The sequence below is a fragment of the Chiloscyllium plagiosum genome, chromosome 12 (genome assembly GCF_004010195.1).
Source record: "Chiloscyllium plagiosum isolate BGI_BamShark_2017 chromosome 12, ASM401019v2, whole genome shotgun sequence".
NCBI lineage: Eukaryota > Metazoa > Chordata > Chondrichthyes > Orectolobiformes > Hemiscylliidae > Chiloscyllium > Chiloscyllium plagiosum.
This window is the reverse complement of record NC_057721.1, coordinates 41106692-41124953: the sequence shown is the minus strand read 5'-3', so window position 1 is coordinate 41124953 and position 18262 is coordinate 41106692. Positions and strand designations below refer to the sequence as shown.

The 18262-nt window shown below is 42.1% G+C and overlaps 1 protein-coding gene across 1 annotated transcript in view; it reads left to right on the top strand.

Moving 5' to 3' along the window:
* The first annotated feature begins 63 nt into the window (after positions 1–63).
* dipk2b (divergent protein kinase domain 2B) overlaps positions 64–18262 on the top strand; it is a 39977-nt gene continuing 21778 nt past the window's right edge. Inside the window, exons 1-2 of the mRNA XM_043700866.1 lie at positions 64–424; positions 14890–15154. Of these exons, the coding sequence (XP_043556801.1) occupies positions 108–424; positions 14890–15154 (582 nt within the window). The 5' untranslated portion in view covers positions 64–107. The remainder of the gene's footprint in view (positions 425–14889; positions 15155–18262) is intronic.

Here is an 18262-nt window from a genome sequence, read left to right as displayed (position 1 = left end):
ACCAAGTTATCAGCATGCTCCATACTTCCTTTAAGAACAATCAACTAGAGGCTGATGGACTGACCAAAACGTCACACCTATTGTTGTGTTTACCTCAAAAATACTTCATGAACCATTCGCAAAAGTTGCACTTAACTTTCTGGAGAACTGTTGCTGCACACACAGTGAAGGGATATGAAGCAGTTTTAATGAAGTATGAAAAGATGTGCGTGCAGAGCTTAGTAAATTTGTGGAGCTGTGCCATCTTGATCTTGATATCTCTGGAACCCTTGTCCCTCAGACTGAAAACAAGAGCTAAAGCCAGTGCTAATGTAACAAAGCTGAAACCAGTCTACAACTTTGGCAGGAGCTTTCTGGGTTTGGACAAATGCAATGCCTGTATAGGAACATCGCTGTGCAGGAAGTTCTTCAAAGAAGAAATCAGGTGAGATTAGAGATAACACTGATTGCAGAACGATACTGACTGACTATAAACTCCTTGTGGTATGAGAACTAGTTGTGTTCCAAATACTGTAAAATGCAATAAATTGTCTGAAGAAAAAAGCCTGGACCTTTCAAATTATGTTTTCACATTGAAAACGAAATGTATGACACTAGCAATGTTCACGACTTTTATGCGATAATGTATGGGATAAGTATTGGGAAATGCTACAATGCTCTCTACAATTTGATTTAATCCTGCCATTAGAGTTTCAGCCTAGTGTACAAATTTGACATTCATTGACTTCAGCTCATGTTGCGCTTGTTTTGTAAAATGTTGAACAATCACAGTATTGACAACTGAAAATTCACCCTTTTGGGTTTTCTGGCTCAACAGTTCAGGACTGAACTTCTCAAGAGCAGGGAATTGTTACAGGAGTTGGAGGTGTGATGGTGACAGAACTGGACAAGTCCAAGGGCAAAGCAGAAACCTCCTTTTAAACAATGCTTTATTCAGAAACTATTCCAAGGATGGATATCAGTTCACTGCTACTGGTTTCTCTTTCCGATTTAAGGGAAATAAGTGAAACTGAAAATTTATTCATCCAAAAAAAAAGAACCATTCCATAAAAATATGAGCATGACCTAAAATCCATTTTCTCCTGATTGGTGTACACCTTCAGTAAGTGGCAGAATATTTGTCCCTGATCCCCTCAGAATGAGCATTGTTTCTGGATAATAGTGCTTTTGTTTTAACTCCTCCTCAATCTATTTACTTGATTACAGTTCCTTGACCAATAGCCCACAATAATCATGAGATTAGACCAACTATGCTGCTGGAAATCTGATAATTAGTCAAAAGAAATGGGGTGAAATGGTCTATACCAGCAGCAAAAATGAGTCAGATATTTTCCAGTGTGAAGCAACTGCTGATTGGCTACAAACCCATTTCACCATTGACCATTGGCCATTTCAACCTCCCCAGAGAACGTTTCCTTCATTGCCTGCTGTTCTCGAACTGAATCTAATCTATTGCAGGAGCAGTTGGAGGATTTTAACGTAAAATAAAGTTTCCATGATAATTGATTTGTAATCCAAGATGGAGGATGGGAAAAATTTCTGGCTGTAACAGCTGCTCCTTTTTTGAGGTATTTTAGGTCCTGGAGGTGATTTCCACGAATTCCAGGAGTAGCAATTACTGTTTTATATGCTGTTGCATTGTTTTGGAACGTTAAAGAGAAAAAAAAGTCAAAACAACAGCAGTTTTAAAAGGGAAAGGTACAGAAAGGCAGCACATGGTGAGGTCAGTGCAGGAGAGAGAGAGAGACAGACAGACAGAGAAACCCACAGTGCTAACTGACAGAGCAGTGAACCTCTGGAGTTATTGCCTTTGCTGTTTGAATTCATGTATCGTTGAACATTGTTAATTTTCCCAGACGCATTCTAAACAGTGAAATTCACAACTGATCTTGGAGGAACCTGTTTGGGAGAGGTCACTGCACAGAAACAGATAAGTGGATAGTTTAAGTGTGGCTTTACAATAAATCTGCAGTAGTGAGTAGAATGAGTTATTTTTTGATTTATTGAAATATGTCTCCTGATTAAACTTAAAATATAAGCCATAACGATTAATTTAACATGGAGCAGTGTTTTGTAGAGGAGTAAGACAGTGTTATTTTCTGGGTCTGTAGATTGAAAGAAGCAAAAATGGCCTTTCATAGAGTGATATGCTCTTCTTGTCGGATGTGGGAGTTTAGGGAGAGTTTATGGGTTACTGAGGATTATATCTGCAGTAAATGCCACTCATTGCGAATCCTATCAGATCAAATGGATCGTTTGGAGAGACAGTTAGAGGCAATGAGGAATTTACAAGAGCAAGGGGGTGTGATGGATTGCAGTTGTAGGAAGGGAGAAAAGTTACAGGTACAGTCACATAGATGGGTTAACTCCAGGAAAGGTAAGAGAGGTAGGCAGTTAGTGTAGGGGTCTTCTGTGGCGATCCCCGTCTCAAACAGGTATGCTGTTTTGGAAAAAGTAGGGGGTGATGGATTCTCAGGGGAACGTAGAGTGAACAGCCAGGTTTCTGGTATTGAGACTGGCTCAAATGCAACAAAGGGGTACGTCGGCTTCCAAGAGATCAATTGTGTTAGGGGACTCCTTAGTCCGTGGACAGCAACGAAGAATCAGAATGGTGTGTTGTTTTCCTGGTGCCAGGATCAAGGATGCCTCAGAGAGGGTGCAGAATGTTCTCACAGGGGAAGAGGGGCCAGCAAGAGGTCATTGTCCATATTAGTCGTCATAGGAAGGGAAAAGGTTGAGATTCTGAAGGGAGATAACTGAGAGTTCAGCAGGAATTTAAGAAGGAGGTCCTCGAGAGTAGTAATATCTGGATTACTCCCGGTGCTACAAGCTAGTGAGGGCAGGAATAGGAGGATAGAGCAGATGAATGCATGGCTGAGAAGCTGGTGTATGGGAGAAGGATTCACCATTTTGAATCATTGAAATCTCTTCTGGGGTAGAAGTGATATGTACAAGAAGGACGGATTGCACCTAAATTGGAAGGGGACTAATATACCGGCAGGGAGATTTGCTCAAGCTGCTCAGGAGGATCTAAACTAGTAAGGTGGGGGGGTGGTGGGGATGGGACCCAGGGAGATAGTGAGGAAAGAGATCAATCCGAGACTGGTACAGTTGAGAACAGAAGTGAGTCAAACAGTCAGGGCAGGCAGGGACGAGATAGGACTAATAAATTGAACTGCATTTATTTCAATGCAAGAGGCTTAACAGGGAAGGCAGATGAACTCATGGTATGATTAGGAACATGGGACTGGGATATCATAGCAATTACAGAAACATGGCTCAGGGATGGGCAGGACTGGCAGCTTAATGTTCCAGGATACAAATGCTACAGGAAGGATAGAAAGGGAGGCAAGAGAGGAGGGGGAGTGGCATTTTTGATAAGGGATAGCATTATAACTGTACTGAGGGAGGATATTCCCGGAAATACATCCAGAGAAGTTATTTGGGTGGAACTGAGAAATAAGAAAGGGATGATCACCTTATTGGGATTGTATTATAGACCCACTAATAATCAGAGGGAAATTGAGAAACAAATTTATAAGGAGATCTCAGTTATCTGTAAGTATAATAGGATGGTTATGGTAGGGGAATTTAACTTTCCAAACATAGACTGGGACTGCTATAGTGTTAAGGGTTTAGATGACTAGAGAAGGTGCAAAACTTGATCTACTCTTGGGAAATGAGGCAGGGCAGGTGACTGAGGTGTCTGTGAGGAAACACTTCGGGGCCAGCGACCATAATTCTATTTGTTTTAAAATAGTGATGGAAAAGGATAGACCAGATCTAAAAGTTGAAGTTCTAAATTGGAAAAAGGCCAATTTTGACCTTATTAGGGAAGAACTTTCAAAAGCTGACTGGGGGCAAATGTTCGTAGGTAAAGGACGGCTGGAAAATGGGAAGCCTTCAGAAATGAGATAAAGAGAGTACTGAGAAAGTATATTCCCGTTAAGGTGAAAGGAAAGGCTGGTAGGTATAGGGAATGCTGGATGATTAAAAAATTGAGGGTTTGGTTAAGAAAAAGAAGGAAGCATATGTCAGGTATAGACAGGATAGATCGAGTGAATCCTTAGAAGAATATAAAGGAAGTAGGTGTATACTTAAGAGAGAAATCAGGAGGGCAAAAAGGGGACGTGCGATAGCTTTGGCAAATAGAGTTAGGAGAATCCAAAGGGTTTTTACAAATACATTAAGGACAAAAGGGTAATGAGGAAGGGGGGCCCTCAAAGATCAGAAAGGTGGCCTTTGTGTGGAGCTGCAGGAGATGGGGGAGATACTAAATGAGTATTTTATATCAGTGTTTACTGTGGAGACAGATGTGGAAGATATAGAATGTAGGGAAATAGATGGTGACATCTTGAAAAATGTCTATATTACAGAGGAGGAAGCACTGGATGTGTTGAAACTCATAAAAGTGGATAAATCCCCAGGACTTGATCAGGTTTTTGATTAGATTAGATTCCCTACAGTGTGGAAACAGGCTCTTCGGCCCAACAAGTCCACACCGACCCTCCAAAGAGCAACCCACCCAGACCCATTCCCCTACAATTACCCCTGACTAATGCACCTAACACTACTGGCAATTTAGCATGCTAATTCACCTAACCTGCACATCTTTGGACTGTGGGAGGAAACCGGAGTACCCGGAGGAAGCCCATGCAGACACAGGGAGAATGTGCAAACTCCATACAGACAGTCGCCCAAGGCAGGAATTGAACCCGGGTCCCTGGCGCTGTGAGGCAGCAGTGCTAACCACTGGGCCACCATGCCACCTCTATGTGGTGTATGCTAGAACTCTGTTGGAAGCCAGGGAAGTGATTGCTGGGCCTCTTGCTGAGATATTTGTGTCATCGATAGTCACAGGTGAGGTGCCGGAAGACTGGAGGTTGGCTAACATGGTGCCACTGTTTAAGAAAGGTGGTAAGGACAAACCAGAGAACTATAGGCCAGTGAGCCTGACGTGGGTGGTAGGCAAGTTGTTGGAGGAAATCCTGAGGGACAGGATATACATGCATTTGGAAAGGCAAGGACTGATTAGGGATAGTCAACATGGCATTGTGCATGGGAAATCATTTGTCACAAACTTGATTGAGTTTTTTGAAGTAGCAAAGAGGATTGATGAGGGCAGAGCAGTAGATGTGATCTATTTGGACTTCAGTAAGGCATTCCACAAGGTTTCCCATGGGAGACTGATCAGCAAGGTTAGACCTCGTGGAATACAGGGAGAACTACCATTTGGATACAGAACTGGCTCAAAGGTGGAAGACAGAGAGTGGTGTTGGAGGGTTGTTTTTCAGACTGGAGGCCTGTGAACAGTGGAGCACCTCAAGGATCGGTGCTGGGTCCACTATTTTTCATCATTTATATAAATGATTTGGGTGTGAGCATAAGAGGTACAGTTAGTAAGTTTGCAGATGACACCAAAATTGGAGGTGTAGTGGACAGCAGAGAAGTTTACCTCAGATTACAATAGGATCTTGACCAGATGGGCCAATGGGCTGAGAAGTGGCAGATGGAGTTTAATTCAGATAAATGTGAGGTGCTGCATTTTGGGAAAGCAAATCTAAGCAGGACTTATACACTTAATGGTAAGGTCCTAGGGAGTGTTGCTGAATAAAGAGACCTTGGAGTGCAGGTTCATAGCTCCTTGAAAGTGGAGTTGCAGGTAGATAGGATAGTGAAGGCGGCATTTGGTATGCTTTCCTTTATTGGTCAGTGTATTGAGTAGAGGAGTTGGGACTGTACAGGACATTGGTTAGGCCATTGTTGGAATATTGTGTGCAGTTCTGGTCTCTTTCCTATGAGAAAGATGTTGTGAAATTCGAAAGGGTTCAGAAAAGATTTACAAGGATGTTGCCGGGTTGGAGGATTTGAGTTATGGGGAGAGGTTGAATAGGCTGGGGCTGTTTTCCTTGGAATGTCGGAGGCTGAGGGGCAACCTTGTAGAGGTTTATAAAATCATGAGGGACATGGATAGGATAAATAGACAAAGTCTATTCCCATGGGGTGGGCGAGTCCAGAACTAGAGGACATAGGTTTAGGGTGAGAGGGGAAAGATATAAAAAGAGACCTAAGGGACAAGGTTTTGACTCAGAGGTTGGTACGTGTATGGAATGAGCTGCCAGAGGAAGTGGTGGAGGCTGGTACAATTGCAACATTTAAAAGGCATCTGGATGAGTATATGAATAGGAAGGGTTTGGAGGGATATGGGCCGGGTGCTGGCAGGTGGGACTAGATTGTGTTGGGATATCTGGCTAGCATGGACGGGTTGGACCGAAGGGTCTGTTTCCGTGCTGTACATCTCTATGATTCTATGACTCTATGCTTGTACACAACAGTGGGGTCTGTTTTGAACAACTGTTGCCTGGTTTTTGGAGGAATGATGTGTAGACCCCCTAATAGTAGCTATATGGTAGGTAAGACAATAAATCAGGAGAGAATGGGAGCATGTCAAAAGGTAGTACATTTATCTTGGGTGACTTTAATCTTCATGTAGATTGGAAAAGTCAGAACGGCAGATATCACCACAAGGAAAAATGCAGAGAGTGTATCTGGGATAGTTTCTGGGAACAATATGTTGTGGATCCAACCACGGATCAGCCTATTTTGGATCTGGTAATTTGTAATAAGGCAGGTTTAGTAAACGATTTACGACAAATATCCCTTGTCAAACAGTGACCATTACATGTGGAATCTAGCATTTCATTTGAGAGAGAGAAACTTGTCTCGGAAACAGCTATGTAAAATCAAATTAGGATAATTTTAAAGGGATGAGGACAAACTGGTAGAGTTGCCTCAGAAAAGAGTTTGGCAGCAAAGATGGTTGAGCAACAATGGCAGACGTTTGAGAAAATAGTTTATACCTCACAACTAAGTACTATTCCAGTGCCAGCCAAGGATTCTAGGGATGAGACAATCCAACCATTGTTAAGCAGAGAAATTAAGAATAACATCAAATTGAAAGAAAAAAGAAATACAACGTGGAAAAGATCGGTCATTGACCCAAATAAAGAAGAAAATAATTACAGATAAATTTCCAAGTAATATCAAGGCAGATAGCAAGAGTTTCTTGAAAATATAAAAAGGAGGAGAGAGGCCAAAGTAGATGTAAATCCCCTTAGGGGAAATAATAATGAGAACTAGGAAATGGCAGAGGTGTTAACTAAATTATTTATAGTAGTCTTCATGGTAGAAGACGCTAATAACATTCCAAAACATAAAATTATAAAGGGGAATATGGGGGTTGAGGTCGATAAAATAACTGTCACCAGTGAGCAAAAACGAGGGAAACTAAAGATCAATAAGTCCACTGAATCTGATGGGATGCATGCAAAGATATGAACTGAAGTAACTGTGGAGATAATGGTAATAATCTTCCAATAATCCTTAGATTCTGGAAAAGTGCTCGAAGTTTGAAAAATTGCCAATGTAACACTTTTATTCAACAGGGGAAGAAGACAAAAATAGATAACTGTAGGCCAGTTAGGCTAACATCTGTTATTAGGGAAATGTTAGAGTCTGTTATAAAAGGTGAATATTGAGAAATACATAATATAACCAAACAGTATCAGCATGGCTTACTGAGAGGGAAATCATGCCTGAGAAATGTATAGAATTTTTTGATGGTAACAAGCCAGATAGATAAAGTAGAAGAAATGGATGTAATATATTTGCATTTTAAGTAAGCATTTGATAAGGTACCATTTGTGAGGTTACTTAATAAGAATAGAGCCTACGGCATTGGGGGTAATACGGATGAAGCATTGGCTAAGTAATAGAAAGCAGAGATTTGGGATAAGGAGGGCATTTTCAGGATAGGCAACCTGTAACTAGTGGAGTCATAGAAGGATCAGTGATGGGAACATAGTTGTTTACAATATATATCTATGAATGAATTGCATAAGGAAAGTGAATGTATTATACTCGAATTTGAGATGACACAAAAAATAAACGATATGCAAGTGGTGAGGATAATATTGTTATGGATCAGGTCAGAGCCCCTCACAACGTTTTGAGAAGGTAGCTCAGAACCTTTTTAAAAATATTTTTTAGGCCGATGTAGAGTGGATATTCCAGGAGTGATGCAGCTGCATCACTCAGCTTTAAACAAAACAGAATATAGTTAATACTACGGATGAAAAACAAACAAAATAAAACAGAATTTAGAATAACTTCACTTATTTGATACCCAACTGACACCATATTGCAACTTAATGAAGCTATTCCAATCCTGCAACACCCCATAAACACACCCCTTGGCTAAAGGTAAATTCAAACACAGGTTCTTACAGGCAGGAGAGTCTTCAGAGATAAAGTTCAGGTAAGATTCCTGTTGAAGAATGGAACCTCTTTTTACTGTCGCTGCTTCTCTGTTAAAGATAGCTTCTGCCTCCCTGCAAAAACTAAACCAAACTAGAAAAAAAAAACCTGACTGGGAGAACTGGCCACACCCCTGTCATTGTTCAAAGTAATGTCATTGTTCAAAGTAATAATTTCCAGACAAATTGGCACCTCTGCTTTTACAACCTCTCTTGAAAAAAAAACCAAGGACAACATAACCTTGTTAAAGTGGCAGCCATCATCACAATATAAAGAGCCTGTAGAAGGATATCGATTAGTTAAGTAAATGGACAAAAGCTTGGAAAATGGAATATAATGTGGGACAACATGAATTTGTGCACTTGGCAAAAAGAACAGTGAAACTGTACGTTTTTTTAATGGAGAAATACTGCAGAAAGCTGCAGCACAGAAGAACTTGGGAGTTTTTGTGCATAAATAAGTCTGGGCACAAAAGGCCAGCATCAAAGTGCAGCAGGTAATACGACAGGAAAATGGAATGTTGGTCTTTCATTCAAAGGGCATGCTGTATAAAGATAGTGTGAGGTCTTGCTAGAACTATAACAGTCACTAATTAGAAGACATCAAGAATGCTGTGAACAGTTTTGGCCTGCTTATGTGGGGAATGATACGCTGGCATTGAGATAGTCCAGAGAACGTTTACGAGGTTGATCCAGGGTATGGAGGGATGACTTATGTGCAGAGGTTGAGTAAGTTGGGTCTGTACTCAGTCTAGAAGAATGTTTGACAGTGTTGCCTCTCATTACAGTCAGAGAGGTTTACAGGGCCTTTTGCTGTTGTGTAAACTGTCTATGACTCTAATGAGTGGCAACTTTATTGAAACATACAAGTTTTTTAAGAATTTGATAGGGTTGATGAGGAGATGTTCTTTCCCCTTGTGGGAGAATCTAGAAACAACATCATAATTCCACATGGCAGTCTGTTCCTGTAACTGTGTAATTTCTTTAACTATGTTCATTTATTCATATACATGCAGGGTAACTGGAAGTTAGACTTCATTACTTTCTCCTTTATCCCCATCCCACTATTAACTTGCTCTTCTCTATATGTCTCTTCCAGCATTTCATGCAACCTGGTATTGCTTTGTAATATTCTCTCCTGGGACTCAGATATCTGCTGGTTTAAGCCCTTACCAGCAGCACCAGCAAAATGCCCCACCAGCAACTCAATTCTGTTCCATTCCATTCATATGTAACCATCTGGTTTGTACAGGTGTCATCTAGCCCAGAGGCAGCCCAGTCCCACCTTTATACACCATCTTTCTGGAGACAGATTCATTTGGTTTATCTCCCTAATTCCGTACACAGTTGCACATGGCACTGAGAGTGATTGAGAGATCACTGATGTAGATATCCTGCTTGCTAATTTTCCACCTGGCTTTCTAAATTCTGATTGCAGGACCACATTCACACTCCTACCCATGTTGTTAGTACAATATGGGCCACAGACTCTGACTGTTTTCTCTCCCCAAGAAGAATCTCCTGCAGCTGTTCAATGATACCCTTGACCAAGCACCAGGGAGGCAACAAACCATTCTGGCATCATATCAATGGCTGGAGAAGTTCTTATCTGGTTCCCCATCTAAAGAATTCCCCATCAGTCCTGCCCTTCCATTGTCCTGCTCCTCCTACTGTACAGCTCAGCCACCCATTATGCCATGTTCTTAGTTCTTGTTGTACTCTGCTGAGGGAGATTTCTGTAGACTCCTGTATGACCTGCCTGTTTCTCCCAGACTGTCTGGCAGTCATCCATTCCCTTTCTGTCTGCTTGCCCCAAATTGTAGTTGAACCACATCTCTGAACACACCATTCAGACTGTTCTCTGCCTCACAGATGCATCTTAATGACTCTAGCTGCTGAAATCCAGAGCTGAAACTTTCACAGTCAGTTATACTTGGTGTAAATGGGTTAGTCTGGATCATAAGAAATGCCACCTTTCTCTCCACACACCAAAGGACTGGCATTCTCCTTAGCTGTCCTGCTGTACCTCAAGCTTGTACATTTTAATGAAGTAATTTAACTTTAGTTGCTTTCGCTTACTTTAACCTTATTCTAGGACTATTAATTATAAACTGGAGATTAGAAATAAATTGCAAAATTCCTCACCCTTACCACAAATCAGCTCCTTCTCCAGTGTCTAGAAATTCTTACTTCAACAGTATTCATCGAAAAGTTTAGGTTTTTCAAAATGACTGGAGTCCAAACCCAATCACTAACAGCAGCAGCTGGGCAACAACCAATCATGACTTTGTTATGTCATTGTTATATCTGTTTTCCCCCAAACTCAGCACAGCTCCAACTCGCTGTGCATAAAAACACAAGCAGGAGAGAGTTTTGGTTAATCTCAAGTTCCCGAAGGGTAGATCATGGGAGACAAAGCAAGAGTGAACTGAAATAGTCAAATCGAGGGATAACACAGGAATAGATGAGCATTTCAATTGCAGCAAACTGAGGCAGGACTAGCATGAAGTGATATTACTGAGGCAGGAATTAGCTGTCTGAGTAATAGTGTAGATATCTAGTTGGAGCTCATCTCAGCTCAAATATGGCATCAGAGTTGCAAACAGTCTGGCTCAGCTGTAGACTTTTGAGAGCAGAGGGTTGGAGTTCCTCAGGGTAGTGTCATTGGTCCAACCATCTTCAGCTGCTTCACATGATGGAGGGAAGGTCATCAAAGGTCAGAAGTGGGGACGTTTGCTGATGATTATACAATGTTCAGCAACATTCATGTCTCTCAGATACTGCTGTAGTCAATGTTCAAATGTAGCAAGATCTGGACAAAATCCAGACTTGGTTTGACAAGTGTGAAGTAACATTCATGCTATATAAATGCTGGGCAATGAGCTTCTCCAATAAGAGATAATCTAATCTCTGCCCCTTGACATCCAATGGTGTTACCATCACTGAATCGTCCACTATCAACATCCTTGCGGTTATCATTGTCCAGCAACTCAGCTGGACTCACCACATTAACACAATGGCTACAAGGTATAAGTCAGGGGTGTGATGGAATACTCCCCACTTGCTTGGATGTTACCATCCAGGACAAAGCAACCCTCTAGATTGCCACAGATATCCACTTCCTCCACCATCGACGCTTAGCAGCAGCAGTGTGTTTTATTTACAGGGTGCACTGCAGAAATTCACCAAAGATCTTTCCAAATCCATAACCACTTCTATCCAGAAGGACAAGGGCAGCAGGTACTTGGGAACACCACAACCTGCAAGTTCCCCTCCAAGCCACTCACCACCCTGACTTGGGAAGATATTGCTGTTTCCTTCACTGTCACAGGATCAAAATACTGGAATTCCCTCCCTAATCACATTGTGGGTCAACCAACAACACTTGGACTGGAACACCACCACCTTCTCAAGGACAACTAGGACAGGCTAATATATATTGGCCAGCATTCCACAAATAGTAAGAAACAAAGTAAGGTTAGATGGCGTAAAATCTGTGTGGGTAGAATTGAGGAATCGCAAAGGTTTAAAAAAAACATAGTTGGGGGTTACATATAGGCCTCCAAATAGTAGTTAGGAGCTGAGGCGGAGAATACACCAGGATTAAAAAAGATGTGTAGGAAAGGCAAAGTTATCATGGGAGATATCAATATACAGGTGGACTGGTAGTGGAGTGCAAGAAAAGGAATTTGTGGAATATCTATGAAATGGCTTTTTGGAACAGCTTATAGTGGAGCCCACGAGGGAACAGGCAATACGGGATTTTGTGTTGTGCAATGAGGCAGACTTGATAAGGGAGCTGAAGGTGAAGGAACCCTTCAGAGATAGTGACCACAATATGGTCGAATATACTCTGCAGTTTGAGAGGAAGAAGATAGAATCAGAGGTAACTGTATTACAGCTGAATAAAGGCAACAATAGAAGTATGAGGGAGGAGCTGGGTAGAATAGACTGGGAGAGGAGCCTAGCAGGGAAGACAATGGAACAGTAAGGGTAGGAGTTTCTGGGAGTAATTCAGGAGACACGCAGAGATTCATCCCGAGGAAAAAGAAGCATGGTACAGGGAAGATGAAGCAACCCTGGCTGACTAGGGAAGTCAGGGATAGCAAAAAAGCAAAAGAGAAAGAATATAATTTGGCAAAAGGCAGTGAGAAACTAGAGGATTCGGAAGCTTACAAAGACCATCAGAGGGCAACAAAAGAATAAAGAAGGAAGGAGGAGATTAAATTGGAGGGTAAACTAGTCAGTAATATAAAGGAAGACTGTAAGAGATTCTTTAGATATACAAAAGGCAAAAGAGAGGCAAAAGTGGACATTGGGCCATTGGAAAATGATGATGGAGAGATAGTAGTGGGGAACAAGGAAATGGCTGAATCTTTCATCAGTCTTCATGGTGGAAGACGCAAATAATATCCCAACAATCAAGAGAGTGAGGGGGCAGAGCTGAGTAAGGTGGTCATCACCAAGGAGAAGTGCTAGAAAAACTGAATGGCCTTTAGGTGGATAAATCACCTGGATCAGATGGACTACACCCCAGAGTTCTAAGGGAGGTAGCTGAAGAGAGAGTGAAAGCGTTAGTGGTGATCTTTCAGGAATTTCTAGATACATGGAGGATCCCAGAGGACTGGAAAATCTCTAATGTGACACACCTGTTTAAACAGGGAGTAAGGCAAAAATGGAAAATTATAGGATGATTAGCCTAATCTTGATTCTGGAATCCATTGTAAAGGATGAGATTTCTGAATACTTGGAAGTGTATGATAAAATAGGTTTCATCAAGGGGAGGTCATGTCTGACAAATCTGCTAGAATTCTTTGAGGAAGTAATGAGCAGGTTTGACCAAGGAGAGCCAATGGATGTTATCTACCTGGACTTCAAGAAGGTCTTTGACAAGGTTCCACACAGGAGGCTACTGAGTAAGATAAGGGCCCTTGGTATTAGAGGCAAGGTGCTAACATGGATAGAAGCCTGGCTGTCTGGCAGAAAGCAGAGAGTGAGGATAAAAGGGTCTTTTTCAAGATAGCAGCCGGTGACAAATGATGTTCCGCAAGGCTCAATGTTGGGACCACAACTTTTCACTTTATACATTAATGATCTAGATGAAGGAACTGAGGGCAATCTGGATAAGTTTGCGGACGATACAAAGATAGGTACAGGGGCAGGTAGCCTTGAGGAGGTGGGAAGGCTGCAGAAGGAGTTGGACACATTAGGAGAATTGGGAAAGAAGTGACAGATGGGGTACAAGATAGGAAAATGTGAGGCTATGCACTTTGGTAGGAAGAATAGATGCATGGACTGTTTTCTAAATGGGGAGAAAATTCAGAAGTCTAAAGTGCAAAGAGACTTGGGAGTTCTTGTCCAGGATTTGCTCAAGATAAGCTTGTGGGTTGTGCAGCAGTTAGTAAATCAAATGGCATTTATTTTGAGAGGACTTGAATATAAAAGCAGGAATGTACCTCTGAGGCTTTATATAATCTTGGTCAGACAACACTTGGAGTATTGTGCACAGTTTTGGGCCCCATATCTCAGGAAGAATGCACTGGCCCTGGAGTGTGTTCAGAGGAGGTTTACAGGAATAGCCCCAGCAATGAAATGCTTAACATAGAGGAACGTTTGAGGACTCTAGGTTTATACTTGATAGAATTCAGAAAGATGAGGGGGGATGTAATTGAAACTTACAGAATACTGAATGGTCTGGACAGAGTGGATGTTGGGAAGATGTTTTCATTGGTAGGAGAGACGAGGACCTGAGGGCACAGCCTTGGAGTAAAGGGAAGACATTTTAGAACAGAGATAAGGAGAAACTTCTTCAGGCAGAGAGTGGAGAATCCATGAAATTCATTGCCATAGAAGGCTGTGGAGGCCAGGTTATTGAGTATATTTAAGATTGAGATAGATAGGTTCTTGATTGTCAAGGGGATCAAGGCTTACAGGGAGAAAGCAGGAGAATGGGGTTGAGAAACTTATCAGTGATGATTGAATGGTAGAGCAGACTCAATGGGCTGAATGGCCTGGTATCTGCTCCTATGTCTTATGATGTTATGGTCTTATATAAAAATAGTTTGGCTACTACTGATATTTTAAAATGGAACACGCCAAGCGCAGTCCCTCCTAACTGGATAATGGTGGAAAGGCATTGGGCAGGGATAGTGTGTCCAACTGTGACAGATGCTGCAGAGAGGTCAAGAACAATGAGGATGCTTAGCTAACCTTTGTCAAAGTCACATTGGATGTCATTTGTGAGATTGACAAGAGTTGTTTCATGTAATGGTAGAGGCCTGATTTCAAGAATTCAAAATGCGGTTCAATTCAAAGTCAATTTGACTTCTGTCAACAGCTCAAAGAACGCCATACATTGAAAAACTAAACTTCATTTTTGTCATGACCAATTGAATTCTGCAACAAGATCTGTGAATTTTTTGATGTCATAAATAAACAGATTTATGGTGAAAGAACAAAGATGTATAACATGTTCGTGAATTATACAATAGTAAGGTATAAAGTTCTACTCCATTCATAAACCCAGCTCTCACGTCTCAATATCTGTAAACACAAATAACATGACTGTTTGCAGGTTTGAAAACTGGCTATCTGCAGGTTTAAAACTCCCTCCTAGCCACAAGACGACATACTTTGCGAATTATACTGCTGATACAGAGAACTGGAAGCCAGTCATCATCTCTCGGTTACAAAGCAAGTTTCAAGATGAACTTTCTGATTGGAAAATTTGCACCTCAGCTTCAAAGAAAGCCACATGCAGCATTGAGAATGTTCTGAGAAGCACTCAACGATTCCAGAAATGGCTGGCAGCTGATCGGCTGACTGCTGATTTAGTTCAGGTACGTTTCTGGATCAGTAGGTCTGGAATATATGACCAAATTTATTCAATTATATTAAACTAAGATGATCAAGTGTCTGTTTTATATCTGGCAAGAAACAAGTAATCACCAGTCAAGTTTGAGAGCTGTAGAAGGATTAAGTGACCTGCCACAACTTAAAAAAATCAAATTAAATCAACCATGTTTTGTAACTGTGTGCATTGGACAGTATGAAATTGTTAGGTAACAACAGGATAGACAATGAAGGAAGATGTACAGACATTGTAAGAACATTGCTGAATCCTACAAAATCATGTAGGAGTGAAACATTCCTGAAGATGCTGTTCATCACTGGATGATGAGAGGCGGCAGGCTCACTGGTTAGCACTGTTGCCTCATAGCACCAGGGACCCCGGTTCGATTCCTGCCTCCGGTGACTGTCTGTGTGGAGTTTGCACATTCTCCCAGTGTTTGCGTGTATTTCCTCCGGGTGCTCCGGTTTCCTCCCAGAGTCCAAAGATGTGCAGGCCAGGTGAATTGGCCATGCTAAATTGCTTGGAGTGTAATGTATTAGTCAAAGGGAAATAGGTCTGGGTGGGTTACTCTTCAGAAGGTTGGTGTGGACTTGTTGGGCCGAATGGCCTGTTTCCACACTGTAGATAATCTAATCTAATCACCGATCCAAAGCTCTTAACTACAATATCTTCATAAAAGTAACCGTTATCACAGATTCCTTGGGGTGAATTGGCCAGAGACCTGGTGTGGATTAGATTAGTGCCTATAGCATGGGGTTTGATTCCTGTACCATCTGGGCTGGATTCAGGATCTGCTTCCATGCCCTACCGAGGGTGAGGATCCTGGTGCACGGGGTCAGCAAACAGAACCAAGGAAGATGTCCCAGTTACACAGTCACAGAGTCAGAGAGATATACAGCAGGGAATCAGACCCTTCAGTCCAACTCGTCCATGCTGACCAGATATCCCAACCCAATCCTGTCCCATTTACCAGCACTTGGCCCTTATCCCTCTAAACTCTTCCTATTCATATACCCATCCAGATGCCATTTAAATGCTGCAATTATCCGAGCCTCCACCACTTCCTCTGGCAGTTCCTTCCATACACATGCCACCCTCTGCATGAAAAAGTTGTCCCTTAGGTCCCTTTTCTATCTTTCCCCTCTCACCTTAAACCTTATATCCTCTAGTTCTGGACTCCCCCACCCCAGGGAAAAGACTTTGTCTATTTACTCTATCCACGCCCCTAATGATTTTATAAATCTCTCTAAGGTCACCCCTCAGCCTCTGACGCTCCAGTGAAAACAGCACTAGCCTATTCAACCTCTCAAACTCTCCAACCCTGGCAATATCCTTGTAAATCTTTCCCGAACCCTTTCAAGTTTCACAAAATCTTTCCGATAGGAGGGAGACCAGAATTGTACATAATATTCCCAAAGTGGTCTAACCAATGTCCTGTACAGCCACATGACCTCCCAACTCCTGTATTCAATACTCTGACCAATAAAGGAAAGTATACCAAATGCTTTCTTCACTATCCTATCTACCTATGACGCCACTTTCAAAGAACTATGAACCTGCACTCCAAGGTCTCTTTGTTTAGCAACACTCCCCAGGACCTTACCATTAAGCATATTAGTCCTGCCCTGATTTGCCTGTCCAAACTGCAACACCTCACATTTATCTAAATTAACCTGCATCTGCCACACCTCAGCCCTTTGGCTCATCCAATCAAGATCCTCTTGCACTCTGGTGTAATCTTCTTCGCTGTCCACTACACCTCCAATTCTGGTGTCATCTGCAAACTTGACGTATTCTTGGGAAATAGGGCAGGGCAGGTAACTGAGGTGTCAGTGGGGGAGCACTTTGGGGCTAGTGACCATAGTTCTATTTGTTTTAAAATAGTGATGGAAAAGGATAGACTAGATCTTAATGTTAAATTTCTAAATCGGAGGAAGGCCAATTTTGACAGCATTAGGTAAGAACTTTCAAAAAGTTGATTAGGGGTTGATGTTAGAACGGATGTTAGAAACGGATTGCTAGAAAATTAGAAGCCTTCAAAAATGAGATAATGAGAGTCCAGAGACAGTATGTTCCTGTTAGGGTGAAAGGCAAGGCTGGTAGGTGCAGGGAATACTGGATGACTAAAGAAATTGAGGTTTTTGTGAAAAAAAGAAGGAAGCATTTGTCAGGTATAGGCAGGAGAGATCAAGTGAATCCTCACAATATGTGTATACTTAAGAGGTAAATCAGGAGGGCAAAAAGGGGAATGAGATAGCTTTGGCAAATAGAGTTATAAAAACCCTTTGGATTCTCCTTAAGGACAAAAGGGTAACTAGGCAGAGAATAGAGCCCCTCAAACATCAGCAAGGCGGCCTTTGTGTAGATTAGATTAGATTAGATTACTTAGTGTGGAAACAGGCCCTTCGGCCCAACAAGTCCACACCGCCCCGCCGAAGCGCAACCCACCCATACCCCTACATTTACCCCTTACCTAACACTACGGGCAATTTAGCATGGCCGATTCACCTGACCTGCACATCTTTGGACTGTGGGAGGAAACCGGAGCACCCGGAGGAAACCCATGCAGACACGGGGAGAACGTGCAAACTCCACACAGTCAGTCGCCTGAGGCGGGAATTGAACCCGGGTCTCTGGCGCTGTGAGGCAGCAGTGCTAACTGCTGTGCCACCGTGCCGCCCGTAGAGCCACAGGAGATGGGGGAGATACTAAATGAATATTTTGCATCAGTGTTTACTGTGGAAAAGGACATGAAAGATATAGAAAGTGGGGAAATAGATGGTGACATCTTGAAAAATGTCGATATTACAGAGGAGGAAGTGCTGGATGTCTTAAAATACATAAAGATGAATAAATTCCCAGGACCTGATCAGGTGTACCCTAGAACTCTGTGGGAAGCTAGAGAAGTGATTGCTGGGCCTCTTGCTGAGATATTTGTATCATCGATAGTCACAGGTGAGGTGCCAGAAGATTGAAGGTTGGCTAACGTAGAGCCACTATTTGAGAAGGGTGGTAAGGACAAGCCAGGGAACTATAGACCAGTGAACCTGTTATAAATTGTTTTCAGTTTTGTAAAACTTAAATAAATTTAAAT